The sequence below is a fragment of the Diplotaxodon limnothrissa genome, linkage group LG2 (genome assembly GCF_057381915.1).
Source record: "Diplotaxodon limnothrissa isolate DT_005_m linkage group LG2, D_limnothrissa_male_GT1.1, whole genome shotgun sequence".
NCBI classification, from domain to species: Eukaryota; Metazoa; Chordata; class Actinopteri; order Cichliformes; family Cichlidae; genus Diplotaxodon; species Diplotaxodon limnothrissa.
The window spans coordinates 6,273,636-6,295,053 of NC_140597.1; the positions used below are offsets into that span (position 1 = coordinate 6,273,636).

Below are 21,418 nucleotides of genomic sequence, written 5' to 3' on the forward strand. Positions count from 1 at the left end.
CAACACATTAACGAGTAAACTGCTCTAATGCAGTAGTTCCCACCATGCAATTGAGCAATGCATCCGACACACTGTTTTACTTTTGTCCATGATGCGCTTACCTTCAGGGTCATACTTCACATGAAGACCAAAATAGTTCCAAAGGCCAGATCTGAATGAGGGTGGGGGAGGTTCAATTTGCCATGTTGCAACGAGCTTAGCTTCTGTCTTGCTAGCTTGCGCTGCGCTCAGTGGATCTGCGCTCAACAGTGCAGCCTAGGCAGAGTAGTCAAACGCAGATCCACTGAGCGCTCAACACAGACAGCATCGTCAGAAGAGAAATTGATAAAATACATTTAAAATTTTGTATTGTTCGATACATATGCGTACTGAACCGAAAGCACTGTATCGAACGGTTCAATATCGATACGAGTATCATTGCACCCCAGATAGATAGATAGATAGATAGATAGATATTGTTAATTCTTGTGATAACTCTTACAAGTGTGAAAGCTTATTCAGAGCTGCAATCTGACAGTAGATAAACTGCAGTGATTCAAATGTTTCACACTCACAGGCTCCAGTACAACTCTTGCTGCATGACAAATGCACCATCAGTATACATCAGTGGAGTTCTTTGGGTTTAACTGTTATCTACTGCAGGTCTTGATCATTAGTTCATTGGTGAGTAAGTGTTTTAGTTATTTAACAGAAACTATAATGAGAGGCATTCAGCCTATGTAAACAATGTAGTCAATAAGATACCAATGCTGTCAAATGTAAACTGTTATTGCATCATCATAAACATGTACATATGACATCCACAGCCCAATGATGATTTGGATGTGCAATTTGGAGTGTTCAATATGTCCAGTTAATTTGCCTAAATAGGGCAATTTGGCTTTCACGGTTGAGAAATAATTTGCAGTGGAGTCATTTACTCCCCTGCAGTTTGACTCATATTCTTCCATCATTAATAACCCAGAGGGGTGATTCTTTCTGTAGCCTGCCACATAAAAACAAGTGAAATGGTATATAAATACGAGGTCACATAAAAAAACAAAAAAAACAAAACATACCTTTCTTAAACCTGCTGTCAGGAAGTGCTGTTCTGATTGAATGTACTTTCAGATTAAATGTGGACAGTTTGGTTTAGTAATTCATGAGGCTGATCCAGTTCAACTAACTGTGTCCCAATTCATTCAATCTAATGTTTTATTTCTCAATTTATTGCAGATGTCTGTATTTTTACATGACAGGTCTCCAATCGACTGTGGCAATATTTATGACAATATTGATCCATACAAACCCATCTAGAAAATGTGAATATAACTGAGCTGCAGCAGGTTTTGATCAATACTGGTGATGATTTTCAGCCAGTTATCACTGATCAAATTATTAGATGTGGCAGCCAGCTGGAGCCATGTCAAGTCTAATTTCAGCAGAAGACTACAGTAAGTTTTTTTCTTTGGCCATAATGTAGATTGTGTTTTTGTTTTTTTGAGTAAATGTGAGTATGTTGTGGTTAAGGACCTGTGTTTGTTACTATTATTATGATATTATGAGAAAACATAAAGCCTTTAAATGTGTTAAATGACTAACAAAGCCAGTTGTGTAATAGAAACCTTGCTCTCTTGAGGTGTTTTTCAGATTCTATTATATTAATTGCATCTTTGATGTCTTAGATTCTTGCCTTGATTTGGGTTTTTTTTTTGTTATTCTCAAAACCAAGTTTAATAACTTGTGGGATTGTGGTGTCTTTGATTTCTAATTGTTCTAACAAGCTGTAATTGTTTTGCAAAACTATGTTCTGGTTAATGCTTCCATTGTTCTTTTAGTAGTTTGAGTTTGATTTATTTATAATCTAGTTATTAGGAAAGTTTGATGCTTGTTAAGATGGATTTTTGTTCTTGTGTTTTGTTTCTAGTTCTGACAGGGATGTCATACTGATCTGTTGTGGTGCAGAGAAAGCCAAGCATGAAAGTGAAGATGTTGAATTGACGGTCAGTATTTGTTCCTACCCTCACCTATGGTTGCAAGCTTGCGGATTCAAGCACCAGAAATCTGTTTTCTTCTAAGTGTGGCTGGGCTTTCCCTCAGACATAGGGTGAGAAGCTTGGTCATTCAAGAGGTTCAAGTTTTTTTTAGTTTAAGTTCTAAACTCTTGATTTCTATGTAGTTTCAGTTTGTGTTTAGTTCCTTTACTGTTTCCTGCATTGTTCTTTCCTTTGTCACATTGTCATGTTCAGTGAAAACCTGCTTGTCTCCTATTTTAGATATTGTCTTTTGATTTATTACAGTTTACTTTGAAGGATGGTTTGCCTTCGTGCCATGTGTTAGTTTTACTTGCCATATTATGATTGTCCTGATTGTTGTCACTTCTGTAATCCTTTTCATACCCATACATCCTTCGCCACCTGTCTTCACTATCCTATTAAACCCCCCATTTATACATGCCTCGGGCTTCTCTTTGATCATATTTTTCTTTTCCCTGTAGAGGAGCCTTTGTCCATTAACTAGTCCTTGTGTTTTCATATGATTCACTTGCTTTTTTGGACTCCTGGGAAGTGTATACCACAAAATAAGTTCAATACAGCTTTCTGTGTCATAACTGGCTTGGATATACCCAAAGGTTATTATCAACTTTCTTTTTTAACCACTGTTAAAAAGGGGCATTTCACATGTCATTTAAATTCTTGCACACAAAATGATCCCTGTGAGTGCAATCTAATCTAATCTAATCAGAGATGTTACCACGTAGTGATGATGATGATGTTGATGCTAAAATTCTGATATTAATGCTGCAAAAAGATAAAATAGATATTCTTGGTGAGTGTTCTGTGTTCTGGTAGCTGCAGTTCTAGCACTGTAAAAAAGACTTAACAATAGGTTAGAACCAATTATGACAACATAACTATATTTTCTGCACTTAGTTTGTGCTTAATTCAGTTGGTTTAGTAAGGTATGGTAAATAGGTTGCGCAGAAAACATAGTCCCCCAGCAGAGAATCTATATTTCACCTATAACACAACATTTGAAACACAAAACATAACAGCCTCCCAGCTTTTCTCTGTGTTTTGCATAAGATACCATGTTGATAGCACCATGTTTTGTTTGGTGGGGTTTTTTTGGTAGTCAAGTAATTATTTTATGCCATGTTTCTTTATGTCCTGCATTTGGGCCCTCCTCACAATACTCTTCATGACAAACTCAGACTTCCTAGATGCGATGACTAACCACAAAGTAGTCCATTTTCTGTAGCAGATAACAGCATGAAAAATTCCGCAAAAGGGACCACCACACACATGTTTAAGAGGTCCTGTTTTATGGTGTAAAACTATGAAAAGAAAGCCATTGCATGTTTGTTATGAAGGGGTAAATAAGTTATTTTTGTATGAACCTGCTTTAGTGTCTGTCATTATAACAATAGATATAATTTTTTCATCACTTTCTTGGCTGGTTCTTTAACTCATCAAGAACACTCATACTTATAGACTGATAGTAGTCTTGGCCACATCATGGTTGAATGTGGTGAGAGATAAAGTATTTCAGTTTACATAAACAGCTGTCCTGACAAAAGAGCCAGAGCTGCAGCACAACTCCTTTTATGACTGTGTTAGTGTCGTACTGCATGTGTTTCTTCTGTATACCAAAACTGGATACTGCATGTTTATGCTGTAAAATGGAGAAACTCTAAGCTACTACTGTTTCTGAATTTCCAAGAGCAGGGAGTACTACAGTTTAAACAAAGATAACAAAAGACAAGGAACTTAAGTAAATATACACAAAAAAATGCTTTAATTTAAAGTTCAATACTTTAGTTGATTTGTTTTGTTTTGGGGATTTTTAATAGCTTCTTCTCCCAAGTTCTACCAAACAAATTAATAAGTATATTCAGACAACCTTGCTATCTTGTGATGACAGTTTTAGTGTGAGTAATATTCATGACAAGAATTAACAACAGAATTGGAAAGAAGAGACAACGCTAATACCAACAAGCGCCGCAAAGTGCAGGTCACATAAGGCCAACCTCTAACACAAAACAAAGCTGCTGCTCGCTCAGCTCTTAAAATTATTTTAAATCTCACATTTTTTATGTGTCACTGGATTTCTTTCATACTTCAGTGTTTATCCAGGAAAAAGAATAACATGGCATCTATCATTTATTAGCTATACTGACACCACACAGCTTTATCTAATCAGCCCGCTGGGTTTTGAAAATGATCTCTTCCTTCTCATTGAAATTAGTAATTCTGTCACGGTCCTGGGTCTCCTGACCCAGCGTTTTTAGTTCTTTGTGATTTTCGTATTATTGTACTTGTGTGTGATTTATTCTATAGCTTCTAGTTTTGATCCCTTGCCCTTCATGTCTCTCTGTGTCCCCTCTGTTCTGTGTAATTGTGTCTTTGCATGTTTGAGTTTCTTGTTTTCTGTCACTCTGCATTGTGCATTATGTTCTCATGGTTGGTTTTTTGTTACTCTCTCTAGTCTAGTCTCTTGTGTTCCCAGCTGAGTATTTCCCTGTGTATTTTGGTTCTTAGACCTCTGCCTTATGGTTTATGTCTCTGTATTTCTTAGTTGCTGTCTCCACTGTGTCAAGTTCGCGTCTCTGTGTGATACTTCCTGTTTTACTTTGAAGGTCCGTTTCTTATGTGAATGTGTCCTGCTTTGCTTGTCTCGTCAGTCCTGATTTCTCCCAGCTGTGCCCTCCTTCTGTCTCATTCCCCTCGTTACTCCCCAGTGTATTTAAACCCTGTGTTTCTCTGAGTCGGTGTGACGTCGTCCCTCATGCTGCGTGGATCTCCCTGTGTCTTGCTGTAGTTCTTAGTTTAGTTTGTATGTTTGTTTTACCAGCAAATAAAGCTGTGTTTTGAGTTCATTCCCTCGAGTCTGTGAGTCCTGCATTTTGGGTCCAACTCCCGCCTGCTGCACAGCGATTCATGACAGTACGACGTCACCAGATATGGACCCAGCAGCACTCAACCCACCAGAAGAACTGCGTCTGGACATTATCTACTCCGTGGAAAGACTCCTGCATCTGTGGCTCGAACATGAGGGGAAGGAATTTCGCCGTGCTGTGGAAACCAAACTACAGCGTTTAATCTCTGGTCTTCCCTGGCTACTCAGTGCACTCCACCCACTTGAACAGGATTTAATCCACAACGAACTCCACCTTCATCCCCCAGCTGCTACTACCCACCTGCCTGAAGGGCCGGATGTGGAGCCGCTCGGCCCGTCAGAACCATCATCAAAAAAGAAACGACGATCACGCCGCCAGCGCGCCACCCCACAGCCGGACATTCAGACTTGTACATCGCCGGCTATGGTGAATAAGGACTCTTTTTCTGTGTCGAACCGTGGGACTATTCGTTCAGGGGTTGTGTTTTGTGCTACGGATGGAAATGTGAACAGTTTATTAGCTGCCCGGCCTCCTGAAGCTCTCTTAGCTGCCCGGCCTCCTGAAGCTCTCTTAGCTGCCCGGCCTCCTGAAGCTCTCTTAGCTGCCCGGCCTCCTGAAGCTCTCTTAGCTGCCCGGCCTCCTGAAGCTCTCTTAGCTGCCCGGCCTCCTGAAGCTCTCTTAGCTGCCCGGCCTCCTGAAGCTCTCTTAGCTGCCCGGCCTCCTGAAGCTCTCTTAGCTGCCCGGCCTCCTGAAGCTCTCTTAGCTGCCCGGCCTCCTGAAGCTCTCTTAGCTGCCCAGCTACAAGCTGCGTCTCCTGTGTCCCCGCTAGCACAGCCATTAACTCCACCACACGCTCCATTTTCACCTCTACCATCGCTTCAGTCATCAGTTCGGTCTGCCACTCAGTCGCCCTTAGTTCCGTCATCCACACTACCACCTGTTTCCCTTCCATCACTACACCCAGCCATTCAGGCTGCTACTCAGTCAGACATTCAACCCATAGCCCTGCCGTTAATATGCTCTGTAGCTGAGCCACTAGCCGCCCGACCCGCAGCCACTTCAGCCACTCCTCCACCCGTCACACCTCCACTACAACCATCACTGCAGCCTCCTGCAGCCCTGCTGTCCCCAGTGCAGCCTCCTGCAGCCCTGCTGTCCCCAGTGCAGCCTCCTGCAGCCCTGCTTTCCCCAGTGCAGTCTCCAGTGTCCCCAGTGCAGCCTCCTGCAGCCCTGCTTTCCCCAGTGCAGTCTCCAGTGTCCCCAGTGCAGCCTCCTTTAGCACAGTCACCCACTCAACCACCAGCACCACAACCGTCACTACCTCTAGTTCATTCCCCTGTGAAGTCATTAACTCCACCACCTACTCCACTCTCACCACCACCGTTACTACAGACATCAGTTCAGTCCCCTGTGCAGTCATTTACTTCTCCACCGTTAGCAGCTCAGGTCCCCGTGTGTCCAGCAGCTCAGGTCCCCGTGTGTCCAGCAGCTCAGCTCGCACCTGAACCTTTGGCCCAGTTCCCCGTAGCAGTGCAGTTTTCTAGCCAGCTTAACGTTGAGCCCGGGGTCCCAATTCTCTCTGGCTCTACATCGGCTCCTGCTGGAAGCTCGGATGAGCTCATCCAGCACTCCGCGGCTCCCGTGCCGCCATCTACCTCGTCCGCTGGGGGTTCCAGTGAGCCCAGCCAGCACCTCCTCGTCTCCGCTGGAGGGTCCGAGGGGCCCGTTCAGCCACCTGTCTCCGCTGGAGGGTCCGAGGGGCCCGTCCAGCCTCACGCCTCGTCAGCTGGAGGGTCCGAGGGGCCCGTTCAGCCTCCTGTCTCCGCTGGAGGGTCCGAGGGGCCCGTTCAGCCTCACGCCGCACCAGCTGGAGGGCCCGAGGAGCCTGTCCAGCCGCCACCTGCGACCGCCTCGTCGTCGCCTGGTCCGGCTGCATCCGCCTGTGCTTCTGCTACGCCTGGTCCGATCTCAGCCTCTGCTTCTGCTACGCCTGGTCCGGTCTCAGCCTCTGCTTCTGCTACGCCTGGTCCGGTCTCAGCCTCTGCTTCTGGCCCAGCTTCGGCTTCAGCTTCTGCTCCGCCTGGCCCAGCTTCGGCTTCAGCCTGTGCTCCGCCTGGTCCGGCCTCGGCCTCTGCAGCTCCGCCTGGTCCGGCCTCGGCCTCTGCAGCTCCGCCTGGTCCGGCCTCGGCCTCTGCAGCTCCGCCTGGTCCGGCCTCGGCCTCTGCAGCTCCGCCTGGTCCGGCCTCCGAGTCTTCGTCCTCGTCTGGTCCGGCCTCCGAGTCTTCGTCCTCGTCTGGTCCGGCCTCAGCCTGTGCTTCGCCTGGTCTGGCCCCCGCATCGCCACCGTCTGGTCCTGCCTCGTCTGGTCCTGCCTCGTCTGGTCCTGTGCCCACCAGGCCATGGCCAGCACGCCTGAGACTGGAGGGCCGCCGCTGCCTTCCGCGCGGTCGGCCCCCTGAACTGCTCCGTCGTCTCCTTCGCCGCCGCCGCTGCCTTCCGCGCGGTCGGCCCCCTGAACTGCTCCGTCGTCTCCTTCGCCGCCGCCGCTGCCTTCCGCGCGGTCGGCCCCCTGAACTGCTCCGTCGTCTCCTTCGCCGCCGCCGCTGCCTTGCGCGCGGCCGGCCTCCTGAACTGTTTCCGCATTGCCGCCGTTGCCTTCCGCATGGTCGGCCCCCTGAACTGCTCTGTGTTTGGGTTGTTTTCTTGGGCTCCGGTGTTTGCTGTGCTCTTCTTTTGTTTTCTGTTCCGAGCCCTCCGTCCTGGGCCCCCGCCGCCCGCCCTGGGTTGTTTTCTGTTTGGTTTTGTTTTTCTGTGTTTGGGCTGTCTGGAGCCAGCCCTTGAGGGGGGGGGTACTGTCACGGTCCTGGGTCTCCTGACCCAGCGTTTTTAGTTCTTTGTGATTTTCGTATTATTGTACTTGTGTGTGATTTATTCTATGGCTTCTAGTTTTGATCCCTTGCCCTTCATGTCTCTCTGTGTCCCCTCTGTTCTGTGTAATTGTGTCTTTGCATGTTTGAGTTTCTTGTTTTCTGTCACTCTGCATTGTGCATTATGTTCTCATGGTTGGTTTTTTGTTACTCTCTCTAGTCTAGTCTCTTGTGTTCCCAGCTGAGTATTTCCCTGTGTATTTTGGTTCTTAGACCTCTGCCTTATGGTTTATGTCTCTGTATTTCTTAGTTGCTGTCTCCACTGTGTCACGTTCGCGTCTCTGTGTGATACTTCCTGTTTTACTTTGAAGGTCCGTTTCTTATGTGAATGTGTCCTGCTTTGCTTGTCTCGTCAGTCCTGATTTCTCCCAGCTGTGCCCTCCTTCTGTCTCATTCCCCTCGTTACTCCCCAGTGTATTTAAACCCTGTGTTTCTCTGAGTCGGTGTGACGTCGTCCCTCATGCTGCGTGGATTTCCCTGTGTCTCTCTCCAAGTATTAGTTTCTTGTGCCCAGTTTAAGTTTTGTATTTTCCTGTTATCTTGTCAGCAATAAAGCTGCCTTTTGAGTTCATCCCTTGAGTCCGTGAGTTTTGCGATTGGGTCCTCATCCTGCCTGCCACACAGCCGACCTTGACAAATTCAATTTTCAGCCTGATGAATACTTCTTTGTTCTGTAGAAGATAACAACTTCAGTCATTTCTTTCATAGCAAGAATGACAATTTCAGTGTGCCAGAAATCTTCTTGGTGAAAAAAGGCATTCAAGTTTCACAGATAAAGTTTTAAGGTCATTTTTGTGATACAGTACTTGTGCTCTATAATAACTATTTATCTTTTAATAGGCATTAGGGTCCAAACTCATTTTATACATATTATGGAATCATATTAATATTTTCCATATATTTATATATATTTAACATATATTTATATATATTAACTTTTACAATAAAGGAAAGTCACACTGTAGAGCGTTTTAAAGAACTGAGGTTTCAGTTTTTAATGCACTATCAAACGAACAGCATTCTGATTTAAAATGTCATGGTGATTTTCAGATATCTATCCGACCTTTACCTCTTTAAAATTGACACAGTGTCTATTTTTTATAAACATTCCACCAAATCAATACATGATAGCACAGGTCCACAACCTGTTCTAATGCTTTTTCTTTATACCTGTAATTAAAATCAAGCGCATTACATCAGCTATGAACATGCTAGAATTCAGGTTTGATAATAGAATAGAAACTTCCCTGGGTTGCTAAAACACTGCTCTTCAAGTCTAAAATTAATTCTAATTAAGTTAACACTAAGTGGGAAATAGTGACTTCCCATCTGTGAGAAAGTATACATGCCTCCCTTAATCCCCCTAAATCTAAATATGTAAAATCAGGGCTTATCATGCACCCACAAAAAGCAACTAAGGGGAAATTTGCATACTAGCAAAGCATAAAAATAAATATGCAATTTCCTTATCAAAGAACAGCGAAAAGATATGAAGATGAGTTCCTTGAGGAAGCCGTCAGTGGTGTAATGTAAGTAATTCATTGACTGCCAAAATATTACATAATGCTGCAGCTTGCCAAGCACCCACAGCACTTGTTTGTATCTGATCTTACAGTCTGAGGCTTGTTAGAAACCACAACACGGTTAAAAACAAAGATATTTAATGCTGTCAATGCTAAGTGTTGTGGTATTTTCTTTAACCTCCTAAGACCCAAACTCTTCCACGACATGCATTTTTAATTTCTCTTTGATTTCTGGGCATATTGGGGCCCGATGAATGTAAAAACCAAGAATTACCAGATTTTTTTTACCTTATTTTTGTTTTTAAGAACAATAAGAGCCACATATGAGGATATTCGTTTAAAGTTTTGATAGAACAGCAGCAGTATAATGTCCTCGTAAGTGGATATCAGGCCCATGTAGAGCAAAATTGAGTATTTTGGTCTAAATAACCCAAAATGGGATGTCCACATATGTGGACGACAGGTCCTAGGAGGTTAACAACCTCAATTTTTAAAAAAAACCTTTAAAAGAATTCACCTTCCTGTTTTTAGAAGTACAGTAATGCTCAGCAATTCCAGTACACCATAGCAAATACTGTTTATTCTTTATTTTTCCTGTTTGATGAAGACTTCTTACTGAGGTCAGGGCTGGTTAGAGTTGGTAGGTGGCTTCTTCTGTCTTTTTTTCCCCCAAACAGCAGCAATGATTGCTTAATCGTGAATGGTGCTGCCTTTCTTTTTAATTATGTTTCTGAGTAGAGATGTAACAATCAATGTCAGCCTTTGGATCAATTAAAGTAACTATAATAGGTTTATTTAACAACTTAGGGACAGCAACAATGCTTCTAACAAACACAGTGCAACAATATCACCTATTTTGAGTCATGTTTCTGGTTGTGTGAAGTATACCATTGCGGTCATGCACTCATCATGGACTTGAATGTCATGATAATTTGGGGCTTTTAAAGATGTATTTGAACTTTCTTTTTGCCAGTGTGTAATGACTGTGCTGCGTAGCTCTTTAATGATTTAAACAAATAAATGAAGTGCACAAGTTTGATTTTGAAAGTTTCTCTAATCCACACAGTTCAAATGTATATATGTAGGCTCAGGTTTATATATAAATACCCACTGATATTTGGTTAAATTAGCAAGTTACACCTTGACCACAGGTAGGTCAACAAGCTTTGGATATGATTCTGGCTGTATATTTGACTAGTCCTTCTGGTAGAATTGGTAGATTTATTTATATTGGTTGGTTTCCTGGCATGGACCCAGATTTTAAGCGCTGTCCACAAATTTTCAATAGGGTTGAGGTCAGGACTTTGGCTAGAAGGCCATTCTAGAAGCACAAGGTTAACCTTGTCTTGTCCATTCAGATAAAGCAGTTTTGATAATTGTCTTGTTGCAACACCCAAATATGTCCACATTTCAACTACCTAGCTGTTGATTTCAGGTGAAGTTGAAAAACTTGGAGGTATTCCTTCTTCATTATTCTATCCACTTTGTGTAAATCAGTGACAGCACCACTGGCACCAAAGCAGCCCCAGACCATGATGCTACCACCACATACTTGACAGTGTGTGCAGTGTTCTTAGGTTAGAAAAACTCAACCAAGCATACACCTTATTATTGTGGCCAAGTAGCTCAATTGTCTCTTCTGACCATAAAATCTTTCTCAATTTTTTTTTATTGGCTTGTTCATGTGGAAAACTACAAATTTCAGTCAAGCTTGAAAGTGTCAGTTTTGAAGCCTGTTTCAGTCCTGTCTTCATCTACTCACCCCCAAACAGCCGCGCCAGCTGTCCACTCCTCCCTGAGCCTGGTTCTGCTAGAGCTTTCTTCCTGTTTAAAGGGAGTTTTTCCTTCTCACTGCTGCCAGACTGCATAAGGGGTGATATAATTTGGGGGGGTCTCTGTTTTCTTTGTTTTATTGAAGGGTCTTTGTAGGGTCTCTTACAATATAGAGACCCTACACTGAAGGCTGGACAGTCCTGCCTTGAGGCAACTATTGTTGTGATTCGGCACTATATGAGCTGTTAGGGTTAGGGCCTTGGAGACCCATCCACCGACCCATCCAAGGTGTACTCTGAGTGGCAGGAGAATAATATGAGTATAACGCCACCATGGCTGGAGATTGAGCAACACTAGAAGAGCATATGGGAGAAAGACACAACTCAAAGGTAATGCTCAGTGGCTTCATAGTTGATCTAAGAACAGACCACAGCAACCTTACTGAACAGGACCCAGTAACCATCACAGCAGTAGACATCCAACAAAGTGTCTCCAGTATGAAGAATTGTCACCAGGCCCTGACATGGCTCACACCTACTGGCTAAATGCATTTGGCGAGCATCTGGCAGCACAGATGAACCAGCTGCTATTTGATGAGGGACACCCGGAATGGCTAACTGAAGGCTGGACTGTCCTGATCCCCAAGGATCCCCAGAAGTGACAGCTCCCATACAAAGGAGGCTCCAAACAACCATGTGCTCACCTCAGACAGCAGAAACCCAAGAAAGAGGAGGAAAAGGAGCAACCATCATGGAAAGACAGGCCACGGCACAGTATGTACCACCAGCAGACAAAGGAAGTGGCTGACATCCAGAAGTCCTTCCAGTGAATGGACAAAAGAAAAATAGATAGCACAGAGTCAGCACAGGAACAAGCTCTGAGCAGACGATCCATCGAGGCTCGGATCTATCACACCAGGCAAGACCCCAGGTGCAGGCTGTGTACAGATGTCCCTGGGGCAATCCAGCACATAACAGCAGGGTGCAAGATGCTAGCAGGCCTAACATCTAGCACGCCTTAACCAAGTGGCCAGCATACAGAAAAATCTGTGCCGAATATGGCCTGGAGGTCCAGAGGTCAAAATAGGAGATGGGGTGGTGGAGAATGGCTGAACTAAGATCCTGGGGGAGCTCCAGATACAGATGGACAAATTAGTGGTGGATAACCAACTGCACAAAGTGGTGGCAGAAGAACAGAAGAAGATGGCTGTAGTGATAGGCGTAGCGATACCAAATGACAGCAACAACAGGAAGAAGAAACACGAGAAGCTTGTGAAGTTCCAAGGGCTCAGAGAAGAGCTCGAGAAGATGTGGAGGATGAAGGTAACAGTGGTCCCAGTGGTAATCGGAGCACTAGATGCAGTGACTCCCAAGCTAGGCGAGTGACTCCAGTGGATCTCAGGAACAACATTGGAGATCTCCGTCTAGAAGAGCGGAGTCCTAGGAACAGCTAACATAATGCACCAGAACCTCAAGTTGACAGGCCTCTGGTAGAGGACACGAGTTTTGAAGGACCCCACAGGGGCGACTGCCCACAGGGGCAACTTCAACTCTGTGATATTCAGCAAAAGGAAAAAGAAATTCTTTTTTTTAAAAATCTATATTAGCTTGTATTTTGACCCTGTTTGCATGAAAGAAAATGCAAAATAAATTAAAACCGGTGCACCCAACCCTTGTTCCAATCCGTTTTTTTAAGCCACTGAAGATGTACACTGTGCAATCATTCCGAAGAACAAAGAAACCAGTAAAAAAGCAGTTACTGGTACATGGAATAATTATTAGAAAAGTCAGTAAAAAGTAAGCCCAAAATTACCATTACAGTCATGCCCATGATGACTTCTGACTACAAGTAAGTCCAGGATTTCTTTTAGCTCAGGCTTTGGTCTCACAAAATGCATAAAACTAAGACTCTTTAACAGCTGATCCGTTACATTCACGAGTGTCTGTTTGCCATCAGGCACCAGGCAAGCAGCATACAGTTGGTTCATTGGGGAGTTTATTAGATGAAAATAGCAGCTGTGTCTTGAAATAACACTAAAGTGAGAATGAATCGGAACAGCAAGTCACTACCTTTTAAAGCAAAAGAGTGAAGCATGCGGTGAAAGACAAAATGCAGCCTGCAGTGATAATATTCACAGGTTCTTATTCATTCATACATAATTTATATTGACTTGTTAAAACACACAGACATTAATATGTAAATCTACCCTACATATAATATCTTGTACATCTTTTACACTGGCTTTAACAAGCACTACTAAAAGTATACTTCAACTTACAAGCAAGCTGATGAGTTGTTGTTATTGTGTGACGAACGGCGTTAAAGCTAATAATTAAATCTGATATTTCAGATATTTGTTTTGTCTCTAATTGCCGGTTAGAGACAAAACAAATTCTAATTCTTTCTCCTGGTCCAAACATACCAACTTTTTTTATTTTTTTTTATTTCTATAATACAGGAAAATGTTTGATGTGTGTGTGTGTGTGTGTGGGGGGGGGGGGGGGGGGGGTGATTCGGGGAAAATCGTGTGCGCTATCCCACACTCAGACGTTTTTTTCAGTGATCTCACATACACTCCTCTGATCCTACTAACACATGAATTGTCATTGAGGCTTTTGTAGACTCTGCAGGGTGCTGTGCTGCACAATTAAAGTTTAGCGCTCAGTACAAACACCTACTGATTACAAATTTGATCAGCGAAACTGATTATTGCTTTTGGACTTTAGCTGTTCCTCCTATTCAGAGACCCAGACTGCACCCCCACCCCCTTTTCTCCTGCGAGCGCCCTCTGCGCGCTGCACCTGTACTGCTGCGGCTTGTGCGTCAGAAGATGGCAACTGATTCTTTAGACCCCTCTGCTAGTGGAGATGGCTGCAGACCTAGTCGACTTTGCGAAGTGGCAACGGGTTCTTCTCTAGCTGCATCTGCACCGCACGCGTTTGACAGTACCTCGGTCCACGCGTTTATTACGTAACAGGAACGCAAGGGCAAACTTTTGGTGACATTTTTACGCACAGATTCCCAGTTTGTTTCAACCGATATTCAGCAAAAGAAAAAAGGAAAAAAAAAACCCCAAAGCGCCACGATGCAAGTTTATATAGCTGTGGCATTCGCTTACGGAGTGTGGGGTAAGTTTAACAACTTCTTTCATCACGAAAATATGGTCTGGCTGTAGATAAGTTATCTTTTTTCAAGTGTTCCAAAATCTATTGTTTTTCACACCAATTTTAAAGGGAACATATTTTCTAATAATGTTTTTTAAGAAGTAGCCGCCGGGTAAATCCAAGTAAATATCTTTCACATAAGCACGGACAACAAAAAGGGTAGAGAGGGAGAGAGAATAGTGATTTCCAGGGTTTCTATCGAATGCATGACAGAAGATGTAGCAGGATAATTCTGTTGCTTTCACGATAGCTTGAATTGGTCGTATTTAAAATCGTTTTCGGTGCAATGGCTATTCCACCCACTAATAACCACCTCCAATATTATACAATTTAAGCTTATCTAAATGTGGACGTAATTGTAATCAATAAACATGCCCAGTTAATGTCTTCAGTCCCATTTCATGTTATTATGCATGTGGGTCTGAGGATTTTTGTTTTGCATGATTATTACATTTATTGGACTGCAGAGAATTTGCCATTTGTTCGATTTTTTTTTTTTGGAATTATCTTCGCTTTTCTTAATCTAAAGCATTCATAATCTAATAAAACAGCAGTGCATCCACTACTGTATCGGTAACTCTCTGCTACTTGTGTGGCATCCTGTATTAAGGTTTAGAGCAGTGGGAAACCTAAAGGGAACACCGAGTTAAGTCTGCCAGTTGTTGTCGCTGAGTGTAGTCCAAGCGGAGCCACTGCAAAATGAAGGCACCGGCCAAGAAAATGTTTGGGATATTAATATCTCCCTGATATTTTAAACCTATTTAGTGCATTATTTGGACTGATCACACACCACTCCATGTTCAGCTGTAGGTTTGAGACAGACGTGTTGTTTGAGAAGAAGCTTTTAAGACTGTCATACAGCTTATAAACTAATGACAGCAGGGCAGTGATAACCTGTCCCAGGATTTTCTTTGGGATAATTTTCATTCCTTTCCCCCCATGACTGCTGTCTTTGGTTCCCTTTGTCTCTCTTAAGGTTTCTTTGCAATGACTTCTTGTTTGATTTTGATAACTTTCTGCGTTTTCTGTTGATTTTTGCCTCATTTGTGATCCTCTGTCCACACTCATTAATTTCACCTGCGTTCAATTAGCTCTCTGTGTATTTAGCCCTGTGCATCCTTTGTCAGTTGCAGACTTGTCTGTTTCCCTTCCACCCCAGTGGTTCTGTCTCTGTGTGACTCCCCAAGGCTTTGTTTTCCTTTTTGATCCTTCCAAGTTATTAGTTAGACTTCATTTTGAGTATGGTGCTCACTCTACAGTGCCTTTTGGTGTGTAGAATTGATTACATTAATTAATGCCAGCTTTGTCTCCATCCTGTTTTCTTGTGTCTGCATTTGAATCACCTCTGAACTTTACGCTAAAACTAGTCATGGAAGAAATGAGCTGCATTTTCTTTGATTAGATTCTAGATACAACCATGCACTGGAAGACAAAATGTCTATACTGTGTGCTGTATTGTGAAAAATGGATCTGTCGCATCAGAAAACAGCCCATTAAGAGCATAGTTCGTATGTTGTCACAGTCAAACAGCTGATTGGCTTTATCCCAGAATCTCACAGAGCATTGCCACAAAGCTCTTTGGAACCATAATTCACAATCAGTCAGTAGAAACTGTTGGACCACATCTGTGGCAAACCATCTTCTCTGAGTTTTTGTCAGTGTGCTTACCTCTTTCCTTATCAGCTTTTGTGGGGCTGCAGCATGTTGAAACAATCCCAGAGACAGTCAATATAGTATAAGAGCTGTCTGAGTAGTTGCAGATCAATTTTAGAGCATATTTAATGAATTTTCTCACATTTCTTTCACTTGAGTCCATGTTTGAACTTGTTATTAAATGCACTATTATTTCATATGACATATATACAACATATAAGTAAACATATAAGACATCCATTTGCATAAATGTTGAATATTTGCAGCTGGTCTTTGATGCCAGCTGAAAAGTCAGGGATAGTTAGTTAGGAAAGTAGTGAAACTTCCCATTAAATTTTGGGGAATATGCATATGCATATTAAAGAGTTATTTCCTCCATTTTTTCTTCATTATGCTGTAACCCTAACAGCAATTATCCGCCTGAAGGGTTTATGCTCAAAGTGTAAATATCACACTTTTTTAGATGAGCAGCTTATCTGTAATACAAATTGCACACTCATCTAAGTGAATGTACTTGTGTCAGTCTAAATATTGAGGAACAGCATATTGTAACTGAACGGTTACGTGCAAATATTACAAATAAACAATGTTAGACAAACAACTGATGAAACGAGCTGATATAAGAGTGTACAATTAATAATAGAATAATTTTCACTGTTATTTGTGATATGCTTTATTATTCTTATACTGTGTAGTACAATCACTGAAATGTCCAGTCCTGAAGAGTGATTAATGGGATCATTGATTAGTTCATGTTAACTAAGAATATAAGTAAGTGAATGTAGAGAAACCTTATATGTGTCCTAGGAAAGTAAGCAACTGATTCTCAAATCAAGTTATAATTAAAGTAAAACAACAAAAAACCAAATAACTGTCATATTTATTGGTATTTATAATGGCTCTAGACCTTTATAAAGAATTAACCATGTGAAAAGTTTTTATCTAGCTAAATATTACAGTTTGCTAATTACTTGGTACTTTTTTTTAATTTTCAGCTTACTGAGGAAGTAAACTGAAAATGTAAAGTTCTGAAATGGCTTGTTGTGGCTGTTATTTGTGGATGTCACTTTTAACCAGACAAGTTATCACCAAGGAATTCATATATCATCGGCAGCCAAGTACGTTCAGAATATTTAATTCTCTGTTCAGTTATTATGAACATCGGGCACTGGCAGAGGCACAACGATCACGTCCAGACACTATCAGCTGAAGTTTCTTTTTCTTGCGTGTTGCACACAAAACAAGGCAAGGACATGTTTTCGCTACAGTAAATAGTCTGGTTAAGGGGTGTCAACAGAGCTTGCAATAGGGGTTTGGCAGAGACAAGACCATTTAATATCCAGCAATGTGAGCTGAACATTTGGCTTCACGTATACAATTCCATTGGCTAATAGCTAGAAACATTTAGGGATAAAGTGTGAAAAGTTTAGTCAGTAAATAATCTTAAATGGTAATGCAACAGAAGCATTCCTCCATGTGATTTCTAAAGGAATATTCCCTGCAAGTTATCAGAAAACTTATGTTGTGCTATATATTTTGATTGTATTTTATTTTCTATTTAAAAAAAATCTAATCTAATATATATTATTACAGTGTGTGATACTGTCATACTTTATAGCTCTCCACTGTTAAAGAGAGATTGTGTGCTATGTTTGAATAAAGTAGAAGTCATTAGACATTAGGGGATTAGGGGTTATGTGTTCAGATGCTGGTTTTCAAAGGAGAATTTAATCGTTTACTTTGCAGCCTTTATGCTGCAAGGCTAGCAAGTCTTCCTGTCTGTCTATAGCGAGTCTTTTAGAGTTAACCAGAAATGAATGTGTTTGATCACCCTAGTTTAACCTGATGCAGATGCTTATGTGACATATTCTGCCGTCGCAGAGGAAATAAATTCATGATGAGCAAGGAGAAAATCAGCTGTCACAGATGATGAGCTCAAATTAAATGAAAATATAAGGTCAAGGTCAAGGTCAGATTTATTTATATAGCACATTTCCAACAGCCGATGCTGCACAAAGTGCTTAACAATAACAATAAAATTAAAAACTACAGTGTAATACAATAATAACAATAGAAACAATAAAATAGAAGAATTGAAACAAACCCTTCCCTGCACAAGTGTCTCAGAAGGCTTCTAGAAACCTAGGTTAAAAGACTAAAAGTGATAACTACAAAACTGTTTATTCAATTCTGGAACAGTGGATTCAATTGAATCCAATGAATTAAATAAACTGCCTTTGCTACTCTGGTTTACAAGTTCAGCAGCAACTAAATATCTGATATAATTGCCTTTTACTTGAGCTTAAAAATAAAACATGCTGATACATTTTTGATGAGTGGCTCATGCTCATTGTCAAATTTGTGTAAATGCACTTCTTTTGAAAAGTTCATTTAAAATTACAGCCACTCATATTTCCTACACCACCTATTTAAGACTGTTGACAGTTAGGTTAAGTGACAGCACCAGCATCTACAGGCAAAAGCTAACGTCTAAGAATTGCTTTAATTTTCATTCTTTGAGGAGGGAAAAAGCAAGAAGCCAAACATCGGAGATTTGGGTTATTCTTATTTATGTATTAGACTTTAAACACTGCCAGCATGCCATCTTATTGTGCTGCAGTGAGTAACTACTGATGTGTGAGATCTATGTTAGTATTCCCAAACTGATTTAAATTACAGATTGAACTGTAATTGAACTGAACTACAGATTAAACCCCCCTGGGTTTTGAAAGCTAAATTTTAATATATTGTTCATAATCCATCACTAACATGGTGATTTAGGAAGAATCAAGAAAAGACTGATAGTGTTAGAGAGTAATATGATGATTTTAACTGTTTTAAATATTAAGGGCATATGTTTATTTTATGATTGCAGGTGCTGCTAACCCTGCCTGGTATTAGCGCACCGGTGTTGTATTAGTTCCTTTCAGGAAAAACAAAAAGGAGGCAGAAATGTTGGGCACACCAGGTGTTATCAAAATAAAAAAGAGATTAAAATGATTTCCCAGCATTTTCAGCATAATGAAACTGTCCAGCTTGATGTATAAAATTCAGTGACTTTTACTCGACAGAATCTAATTTCATGCCATCAGGTTTCAAGATGTGAAGCTGATATGGTTTTGTTTTTTTCACAGAAAATAAAGTGTGAGGGGACTTTATTGTAAACATAATCAGAAATACGAGCATGTGCAGCATGCCATGAGTGAAACCTTTTGATTAGTTTCCACCTTCAGCTGTTCAACTTGTTTGATACCTCAAAGGTGCAATGTTTCAAGTCAGGAGCAGGTCTTTTAGGCCTGACAACATGAGGCATTGTTTATTATCCCAAAATATTATTTAAAGAACACACACAAACACATTATATAATACCAAATAAAGCACCTGCATTTACTTTACTTTAACAGTTTGCGCTAAGGGCAAGAGAAAGGATTGAAGAAAAGGAGTAGATTGTGATTATAATTGGGTGTCAGTCCAGGAATGCCAGTATAGGTTTAATCAGTGTTGGGAAGGTTACTTTTAAAATGTATTCCATTACAGAATACACATAACGGGTATGGCAGTCCATTCTCCCTGCAGCACGGACTACACTGCCTATGATGCTACATTCTTTAGAGCTATACCGGTAGCATTCTGCCTATTAGCTTAGCACAACAACAACAAAAAGGCGCTCTCTCACCCAGGAAACACGCAGAGAGAGAGAGAGAGTGTCACCCTGTAACCATGGCAACCATAACGCTGCCGCCTGGAACAACAGAAGATAGCTGTCAAACAAACCCAAACAGTCCTGACCCACCACAATATGAAACAGGGAAATACCGCCGTGTAATCCGTTTATTTCAACAAAGTAACTGTATTCTAAATACCACCTTTTTAAACGGTAACTGTAACGGAATACAGTTACTCATATTTTGTATTTTAAATACGTAACAGCGGTACATGTATTCCGTTACTCCCCAACACTGGGTTTAATGTATAACCTAAAGTTGGGCCCACATACTGTTTTTTGAACCAAAGGCAGACTCAGTATGTAATTTTAATAGTTAGAGTGCGAATGAAAGAATAGAGAAGACGTCCTTGTTTCATAAAGCCCATTTTACATTTGATGCAGGAGCCTGGATGTTCAGGAGCTCACAAAAATATCAAGATGAGGTTGATAGATGTTACATTTTACTGACACATTTGACAGGAATAAAATAGAGTATCAGAAACTTTCTATTCAATCATATTGCTTTTCTGCTTTGTTTACAGCACTCAATATGACAGAGGAGAGGAGGACTTGCCCACTAGGATATTTCCCCTGTGGGAACCTGACCTTTTGTCTCCCTCAGCTCATGCACTGCAACGGTATCGATGACTGTGGAAATCAAGCAGATGAGGAGAACTGTGGTGAGTCATTGTTTCTACTTGAACACTTGTTAATAAACTCATATGCCCTGATGCATACATCTTCAAAATACCAGCTCCAGAAAGCCCTTAGGTAATGGCTGACACATACACAGTGTTTGAGATTTTCCTGGTTTATTGGTTCATGTGATAAATTACTGGTGTAGATGCTATAAACACACACACTCATACATACAAACACCCTTGCTTTTGAGTAATAACCACTGCTACTGTATTAGAGAACCTTGCTGATGCAAGCTGTGATTTGTAAATGTACAAACTTAGCTTTCCTTGTCACCTGCTGGTGGCATGGGCAGTGGTATTAATATGCATGCTGGCTGCTGTTTTTTAAAATATGTTAATTTACATCTATGATGTACCTTCGAGTCCTGCACTGGTAAAACTCAGTACTGAACTCAACCCGACCTGGACCCAGAAGCAAAGGTTCAGAGCTGGCTCGTGGCATAAGGACTATAAATACAGCTGATGGGTGTCAGGATACAGTAGGAATGAAGAATTTTGCTCAGAAATAATCATTATTCATAACACTAAATCATTTGCATTTTATGCACAGCTGTCATAGTAGCTCTTAAGCATTATATAATATTAAGTTTGAACTATAAAGCAGTTCGACAAATTAAATTACGATGATAACTAACCAAACTCCTCCAATGTATATATTTTTAAGTGTGTTTCTCATTTGCCTCACCCATTGATTTCCTCCTCTGTCCATTTTTTCTTTATTAACCTTGAAATTATATATACACAGGTAGCTCCATGCCCTCCTGGGTTTTAATTGCACCTTAGAACACACATGCATCAACACTACAATGAGCGGGTGGAGGGAGGTTTGGAGTCTTCTCTCACCCCCGTTCTCTGCGGCCTGCTGGAGCGGGGCGGCTAGGAGGAGTTGGCCGTCCGACTGCGGTCTGGAGTGTGGGGCCTCCCTACTGCTGCGGAGTCGGGGCGGTCTGCCTCTCCCCACCGCAGAGAAAAGGGTAACACCACCTGGGTCTGGGTGCAGTTCCCCCTCCAGGGGCAAGGGTACCTAGACCCGGTTCGTAGAGTACGCTTGGGGAGTGTGATCGTGTGTACAGCGTCTCTTTATGTCTGTCT

General features: G+C 41.8%; 2 protein-coding genes across 2 annotated transcripts in view; both read left to right on the forward strand.

Moving 5' to 3' along the window:
• The first annotated feature begins 4,942 nt into the window (after positions 1 to 4,942).
• On the forward strand, positions 4,943 to 14,076 carry LOC146638137 (uncharacterized). The gene is made up of 4 exons (XM_085374676.1): positions 4,943 to 5,390; positions 5,634 to 6,055; positions 6,128 to 6,839; positions 13,829 to 14,076. The coding sequence occupies exons 1-4, from the start codon at positions 4,943 to 4,945 to the stop codon at positions 14,074 to 14,076; spliced, it is 1,830 nt and encodes a 609-aa protein (XP_085230802.1).
• A 111-nt stretch (positions 14,077 to 14,187) lies between these two features.
• rxfp1 (relaxin family peptide receptor 1) overlaps positions 14,188 to 21,418 on the forward strand; it is an 88,675-nt gene continuing 81,444 nt past the window's right edge. The window contains exons 1-2 of the mRNA XM_085366325.1: positions 14,188 to 14,230; positions 20,168 to 20,305. Of these exons, the coding sequence (XP_085222451.1) occupies positions 14,188 to 14,230; positions 20,168 to 20,305 (181 nt within the window). The remainder of the gene's footprint in view (positions 14,231 to 20,167; positions 20,306 to 21,418) is intronic.